Here is an 8031-nt window from a genome sequence, read left to right on the forward strand (position 1 = left end):
TATGACATGTATATTAATTTCCCAATCAGAGAAAGATTAAATAAACTCTATTTGAAAACTTGAAAAAGGGGGCACCTGGGTAGCTCAGTGGGTTAATTAAGCCTCTGTCTTCGGCTCAGGCCAGGATCTCAGGGTCCTGGGATTGAGCCCTGCATCGGGCTCTCAGCTCAGCGGGGAGCCTGCTTCCCCCTCTCTCTCTGCCTGCCTCTCTGCCTACTTGTGATCTCTCTCTCTCTGCCAAAAATAAGTAAAATCTTTAAAAAAAGAAAAGAAAACTTGAAAAAGGAGACCTGCCCAGCTTACCAACATGCCCTTCCTGTCCTCACTAGTGTAAATATTTGCCAGTGCAATCAATGGGGAGAAAGAGGTGTAGTTCAATGCCATTAAAACAAAGTAAGAAGAAAAACACACAGGGAAGAACAGCCCATTGAAAAAGGGAAGGTGAGGAAGGTATGAGAAATTAGAAATTAAAAATTTGTGCCAGAACAAAGTACGAACGTGGTCATATTCCCGACTGGGCGCAAGAGACCAGTCAAGGTGACATCACCCCCCACCCCTGCTCTCTCCTATCCCCCCCACCTGCCTCCCTGTCCACTCAGGCCACTTTGGGAACCGCTGCACAAAGGTGCACCTCAAAGAGAGAAACCATGGGAGGAAACCACCTCCACCCAGGTCAGCAGGTCATTAGGGTGACCTGGAACTCTGGTTTCTGGAATAGGATCTTTGGTCCACGTCTGGCAGTTGGCTTCTGAATGTCATGGGCTTTGAAGAGACTTGCTGTCCAAGTCATGAGCTGGAAAAGGCCTAAATCAAATGTGTGTTCATTGCTCCCATCCAAGCAGCTAAGCGCTATCTCAGACCAAACGTGATGCCTGGAAGCCACGGCTGCTATTGTAATGCTCGATGATAAAGATCAAGCTTTCATTTTCCTGGAGCCTCGATAAGTACTGGTAAATTATTTATCCCAATTGGGTTACATGATTTCATTTCACCGTGTCAGTGTGTATCATGGAGGCCCATTCTCATTGTACAGTTTGGGGCATTTTCCTATTTTCTCCTTGGGGCACCTTGTCGCCCCCCTCCTCTGCCTCCCGCTACCACCATCGCTGTGCTGATTTAGCGTCGTCTCTGCTACTGGGTACTAGTCTGCAAGATGAATGAATTTCATTCCATCTTTAAATATTTATGTTTCTTTATGACCTAATATATCATCATGGTTATGGGTAATTTTTTTTTTCCCTAACTACAGAAGACACACCATCAGTTACCTGTCAATTTTGTTTAATAACTCAGCTTTGCAAATCTGGGACACTGTTCATCTGAGGCTCTTGAGGACTCTTTTAGTCTCTGAGTCCACTTCAGAGTGTCATTCTGGAATTTAGAAAGTTCTTCATTGCACAGAGGATATTGAAACGTTAAGGACTTAAGTGGCTCACTGTTTATCGTGTATCACACTGGTGGAACCAGGACTGACGGGAAATCCAAGCATCTTCGTTTTCTTGTTTGCTCCCAGCGTGGAACAATGGTCTCTGTAGAAAACCAGCCAGTATCCCTGGAAACAATTCATCAGATTTTTCTAAAGAAATCCAATTTCATCTGGCTAGGTGGGCTCAATGTTACTTAAGATAAATGATAAAAATATCAACATCATAATACAAAGAAACCCAGTTCTTTTGGATTAATCTCAGTCAAAAGCATCACTGTCCACTTGCTGCTTCTTTCTCCCTCCCTAACGCTTTTAGGTCCTTGGCTTAAGGAGATGGGAATGGTTCTGTAACTCTTCCCACACCAGAGAGACTCTGGGTGAGAATCCCAGCTAGGTTCAGGTCCTTTGGGAATCACAACAGCTGGGGTGGGTCCTGAGGAATCTGTACTTTTCATAAGCTCCCGAGGCACTTTCTAGCTGGAGAACCACCAGCCGAGAACTGCAGCCACCATGCCCCTTCTAACCTTGAAAGAATCACGGGCCCCCAATTTTCTGTCATTCCGTTAGGTAAGTCTAGACTTCAATATGTGTTCTTTTCCAGCAAGTTTTAAAACGTGTTCTTAGGTAGTTCCCTAAATGGGCAGCTCTCTCCCTTACCTGTGCATCCGAGAGACGCCACATTAGATGATGCAGAGCCTCATTTCTCACGGGGGCTGGTATCAGGGAGGAAACCATGGTGTGCCAAGGAATGTGCAATGCCATCAGATAAAGATGCATCTTCCTACAGTATCAAGTTTTTCTTAAAATTTGTATTTTTAAGTTCCAACAGATGTATTATGGGGTATGGGTAATTCGTGTAGGTTTTATGCTGAACATGAAGCTTCAGAAAGGTTCCTGACCGTATCTGATACTGGGCTCCCGGAAGTCTGCAGGCTGTAGTCAATTTGCCTCTCATATTAGAAGTACCTCTGTCTGCCTTCAAGGTTACCTTTGACCAGTGATTTCTAAATATGTGGTTTTAGGAAGTGAAAGTGAACTCTCATTTACAGAAAACTAGCCCCAAGAGGACCCTCTGTGCAAGGATGTTGACCCTTTTGCTGCCTGAAATCACTCATAAACTTGCCAATATAAAATGAGCATTTACTATTCCTGCCACTATTTAGGAAGTATTTATGAAAGCATATTCTTTTTTTTTTTTTTAAAAGTATATTAATTAGAAAAGGAGGTTTAGCAGAGCAGGAAAAGGAATTACTAGCCATGTGAAAAGACACCAGTACCATTACTGACCATATTCCCATTGTAACAACAATTTATAAAATATTATTGAAATTATGAGCTCCTAGAATATATTCCTTATTACAAGGATAACTTACTTCTCCCAGAGGATGTTCTTTTTTATCAAGATGTTCCTGATAAACAAGAAACAAATTCAAGACTCAAGTCCAATGATCCTGGTAGGTCTGCAAGATCCCTTCTTCTCTGGAGTTGCCTTAGGCCTTCTGCCTTTCTGCCCTCCACGGGGGCAAAGTGCCTTTCCTTTCAGGAAGAGAGAAGGAAGTAAACTGTGCCTGGGAAGGCTTCTCAGTTCTTTGCCTAACCAGCTATGACAGCATCGCTTGGCACAGGGCCTGTACTCAACTTTACCTCCTGGGTAATTTGTAGTAAATATGCAAGTTAGTGTAGATTCCAGAAGGGTTAGTGGTGGCATCATGTTGGTTTTAAGAAGGGCAAAAGGCGGGGCGCCTGGGTGGCTCAGTGGGTTAAGCCGCTGCCTTCGGCTCAGGTCATGATCTCAGGGTCCTGGGATCGAGTCCCGCATCGGGCTCTCTGCTCAGCAGGGAGCCTGCTTCCCTCTATCTCTCTCTCTCTCTCTGCCTGCCTCTCCATCTACTTGTGATCTCTCTCTCTGTCAAATAAATAATAAATAAAATCTTAAAAAAAAAAAAAAAAGGAAAGGCAAATGGCTGCCTTCTCCTTTCCTGACCACACCCCCCATCTGCTCTCCGCGGCTGGCGACTCACTGTAATGCTTGCTTCTCTTATGGGTACTATTCTCCTCTCCTTCACCCAGGCCAGTGGCCTTGCAGCCAAATGGATCTCAGGTCTGCAACTTTTTGCTGGAATTACAGCTAATGCCCCCACCCCCAGACCATTCTGTGTACCACTATCACCTTAATCTTCCAGAAGCACAACTTGGATGGTGCTTCCGTTCTCAACAGAACCTTGGGGGGTGAGGAAGGGAAGTCCTTTACTGACTTGACTAAGTCTAAGGGTCTTTATTAATTTAACTAGCCTGATGTCAAACAGTCTGCCTTCTGACTTTTACTAGCTTTTCCCACAACTCTGCTGTCCACCAACACTCCCCAGGCCCACCACATTCCCCCTCCCAGGAGGAGTCTCTGCTTCTGCTCTTCTCTTTTCCCTTAATCTAGAATTTCCTTCCTGGAAGCCCTGCCTGGCAATATCGTACCCCATATGAAGTCTTCCTTGATTCTTCGCCTTCCCCTCAGCATGGTAGGATTTCTCCTTCCTCTGCTATAAATTTATAACATTTATACAGACTTCATGTCACGTGGAGCATTATTTTTGTCTGTATCCATGAAGAAGGAGAGTTAGAAACTCGGGTGCATATCCCGCCACAGCCCCTCCTTCTTTGGGACGCTGAGCGAGTCCTGTAACTTGGTATACTTCAGTTTCCTTATGTGAGAAAAGGCTCCCTAAGTATAGCGAGGATTAAAAGACGCAGTACTTGGAAATGAACCTTGTCAACAGAAACTCAACCGTTATTTCCCTGTTTCCCTTATCTTTCCGACTTACCTCTGAGCTATTTGAGGAGAGAGCCGTATCTTGCTCGCCATTATATACTTCCATGACTATCCTTACATTGCTATGAATACACTATTATTATTTCAAATAATGGCTAATATTTACAGACCATGTATGTTAGTAGGGCACCATTCCGAGTGCTTTATAGGGATGAATTAATTCTTCCAATAACCCGAAGAGGTAAGTACCATTATTATCCCACGTTATGGAGGAGAAAACCACACATTTCACAGAGCCTCCAACAAATAAGTAAATGAACGAGGGTTGAATAAGACAAAACCAGCTTTCACGGCACCTGCCAGATGATTATTTCTCTCCCTCCCCATGCTGGCCCTACTTCTTTTTCTTTGGAACCTGCTAAGTCAATATAGCATTAGGCCAAATCTCGAGTGAACGGAGACCCTGAAAGATGGGAAGTCTCCCAGAGCCTTCATTCAGGCTTATTCTCATGAAGAAAGCTCCGCTGAGCTCCAAGAGGACAGAGATCGTGTGTGTCTTGTTCTCCTTTATATGCATAGGACCGAGAACAAGGTCTAGTGATCGACAAATCCCGGTGGAATAAGTGATTTCTAAACAGCATGTTCATTACCCCGAAAACCACACAAGTGGCTGACAGTGGAGATGGTGAACGGTGTCCCCTCTTCCTTCCCCAGGCAGTATTACGAGATGTTATACAACACGGCCGACGAACTCCTGAACCTGGTGGTGGACCAGGGCGTGAAGTACACGGAGCTAGAGTACATCCACGCCCTGACCTTGCTGCACCGCAGTCAGACTGGGGTAGGAGACCAGACCACCCAGAACATGAGGCTGCAGCGGCTCAAGGAGATCATTTGCGAGCAGGCTGCCATCAAGCAGGCCACCAAGGATAAGAAAATAACTACGGTTTAATCGGGCGCACTGCTGGGGGCGGGGAGGGGGAGCGGGGGGCGGGGGGCCGAGCAGGGTGGGGGCCACCATTTTTGTTCATTCAGTCCTCTTTGCTTCTTTCTCTGGTATCTTATTGGGTGTATTCGGAGTGGATTTGCTTTTCTCTATGCTGATGCTTTAGTGGAGAGAAGACGTGAGGGTATTTTTTTTGTGTCTCTTTGGGCTTTTCCTATAAACTCTAAAGGGAGTTTGCAGTACAGACTGTTTTGATTTCATGTCTTCCCTAGCGCAGTCGGTTCCAAAGGATAGAGTGACGAGGGTGAGGTGAGAGGAAGGTTTATCAAATTGGACTCTGAAAAAAATGAGTGCACAAATTACAGCTACCAGCCGTCTTTGGAAAGCAGACTGGCTCCCTCAGTTTTCGCCCCTTCCTAAAACACTTTATAGGGTTCTCTTGCACAGACAGTAGCTTCTGACTCTCTCGACCCTGTCAGTTTACAGTTCAATGAAATGAGCACATGTGCATTGCCTTCCGTCTCTATTGCCAACCTCAGATCAGTGGCTTCTCAACTGGCTGTAATTTTCGACAAGTTTTCCTAACCAAAATAGGACCTCTCTGGGGCTAGGGGGAAAAGTCCTTTATCTCGGTCCCTGAGCAAGTTCTGTGTATGGCAGCTTGTACACAGAATGTAGTCCGCGTATTGCCTTTTTGTCTTTACTGCTGCTGCATCAAAACCAATAGCCTTCAAATTAATCACAAAAATGGAACAATGAAAGGCAGTCTGCCCTTCTCTTGATTTTTTAACCTCTGCTTTCCAAGAGAAAATTGTGGGTGAAGAACTTTGATTCTCAGTTAAACACTGTTTGGATGTGAGCGGTTCTTAGATGCTTACTTGCTCTCGATGTGAGCCCCTAGGTCTTCCTCACCTTAGAAAGTTGCCCTGGTCCACTCAGCTGAGTGCCCGGAAGATGGGAGGGCATGACATTCAACCTCTGTGTACCCACCAGCAGAGGCCATTTCTAAAATGTTCCCAGATGGTTTGGCTGCTCACCTCTCCTGGCACACTGGACCCCGCCATTGTCCCCCAAGTCTCCAAGTATTCCTGCTGCCCATGGTTGATATGTCACAGGAGAAAGCAATGCACTGATTGGGACACACCTTGGAAACACGTGGAGGGTAGAGCAGGAAGGATACATGGTGATGCCCCATATTGTGATGGTCCAAAATTGTACACCTGTTTGTACAGGTTTGGTCTTTGTGGGAAAGGCAGAAATTAAAGAATCTTTTGAGAAGCTGAAATAACTGCTGTGTGTTGTTTTTCTTGAGTTCTTTATTCAGCAAACATTCCTAATGTGTGCCAAATGCTGCAGGCCTACAGCCAGATACTAGACAATGAGGAAGGGCACTTCATTGTCTACCTTTAAGACAGGGTGTGGACACAGAATGCTAACCAAAACCCTAATGGATATACACTCATGGCTGAGTTAGAAATCAGGACTGACAGTGGGAATTCAGCAGGCAGCTGAAAGATGGTCTTCCAGAGGGTTCTAGAAGGAATACTGTAAATCTGTGTGATTCAGAGTCTGGTCAGAAAGAAGTTGAATCCATGTAGGAGAAAACCATGGAAGCAACAACATCGTGGGAAAGTAGTCTACCCAAGAAGTTGGGGTGGGAGAGGGGAGTTGAGGGAACTTCGAGCTGACCCCTTTGGTCTGGAGGCTGCCTACAGGTGGCCATGGCTTCCCAGCATAGCTTCCGTACCTTTTCTTCTCCTTCCTTTCATTCTAGGTATAGACCTCTGGGGTGGTTACAAGGATACCAGAAGAGCTAGGGGTGGAATTGGTGAGTTTTTAAGATAGTTTTATTGGATGTGAAAATGGACATGGATTTGGAGTGAGTAGAATGCCAAGAACACTGAGAACCAGCAGGAAAATGGCAGATGGGCTGCTGCGGGGGAGCGTTTAGAAAAGTAGAATCCCTGCTTTGCTTACAATAATGATAGGATTGAAAAATGTCAGTTCTGCACAGAAAAAGTGATCTGTGCCTCTTTGTCCAAGACATTCAAGGCGCAGATTTCCTTATAGGATGGCACATCACTCGTTTTTTAACAGGTCCAGGACAGCCCATGTCCTGTTCGGTGGATGGCCAAATGGATGCAGACAGGAGGACTTCATTCATAGAAGCAAGACCTCATTCTTGCCTGAATGTTTGCTCAGCCTGACCATCATTAATTTATGTTTCAAATAGCATGGGGAGAAAAACGCAAATACTAGCCAAGCTGAACTGGCAACCAAACCCAACAATCCTCCTGCCAAGTCATATCCATGAATGTCTTAGCGCTACTGCGTTCATTCGGTCAAGAAGATGCCATTGCCTGTTCCACAGCTCAGGTAATACGGGATTCATGTAATGGCAAGCAGGAGGGGCAGTCCCTTGGGACCTGGAGCTTCTACATCCACTCTGACGAAGAGTTAACCAACTTCCCCTCATCCTGCCCTCCCCCGAGTTTTTATTTGCAGTTCACTGGGCCCTTCCTGGCTCGTCAGAACCTAGAAGATCCCCCCTTTATCATGTGTGGATGGAACAAATGGATTCGTGCCTCCTGGGTTCCATGAACGGCCTGAGGCCACTGGGTTCCCGATTCTCTGCCACTTAGCACCCGGGGCGCAGAATTTCCACAGGAAAACACAGCCGTCAGGCTTCAACGAGCCCTAGCTGGTCTCCACTCCACTAGAGGCAGATGTGATGAGAAGCCCGGCAAAGTGGCTGTCCTCGGAGCAGGAGGGGATAGGAAAACAAGGAGTGTCCCAGTCAACCAGAATGTGCTAGAAGCAGCAGAGCTGGTGCGGAAATTCACACACCTGAGAGCAATTGTCTTAATGGGGCAGAGATGTAAAACAAATTGGGCC

At 45.9% G+C, this 8031-nt stretch overlaps 1 protein-coding gene across 1 annotated transcript in view; it reads left to right on the forward strand.

Annotated features, from left to right (window-relative positions):
- The window catches only part of EXOC4 (exocyst complex component 4), a 730537-nt gene extending 724113 nt beyond the window's left edge, over positions 1 to 6424 (forward strand). Inside the window, exon 18 of the mRNA XM_045062998.1 lies at positions 4905 to 6424. Within this exon, the coding sequence (XP_044918933.1) occupies positions 4905 to 5142 (238 nt within the window). The 3' untranslated portion in view covers positions 5143 to 6424. The remainder of the gene's footprint in view (positions 1 to 4904) is intronic.
- The last annotated feature ends 1607 nt before the right edge of the window (positions 6425 to 8031 follow it).

The sequence above is a fragment of the Mustela putorius genome, unplaced genomic scaffold (assembly GCF_011764305.1).
Source record: "Mustela putorius furo isolate JIRA1106 unplaced genomic scaffold, ASM1176430v1.1 tig00003845_pilon_pilon_pilon, whole genome shotgun sequence".
In the NCBI taxonomy this organism is placed as follows: Eukaryota; Metazoa; Chordata; class Mammalia; order Carnivora; family Mustelidae; genus Mustela; species Mustela putorius.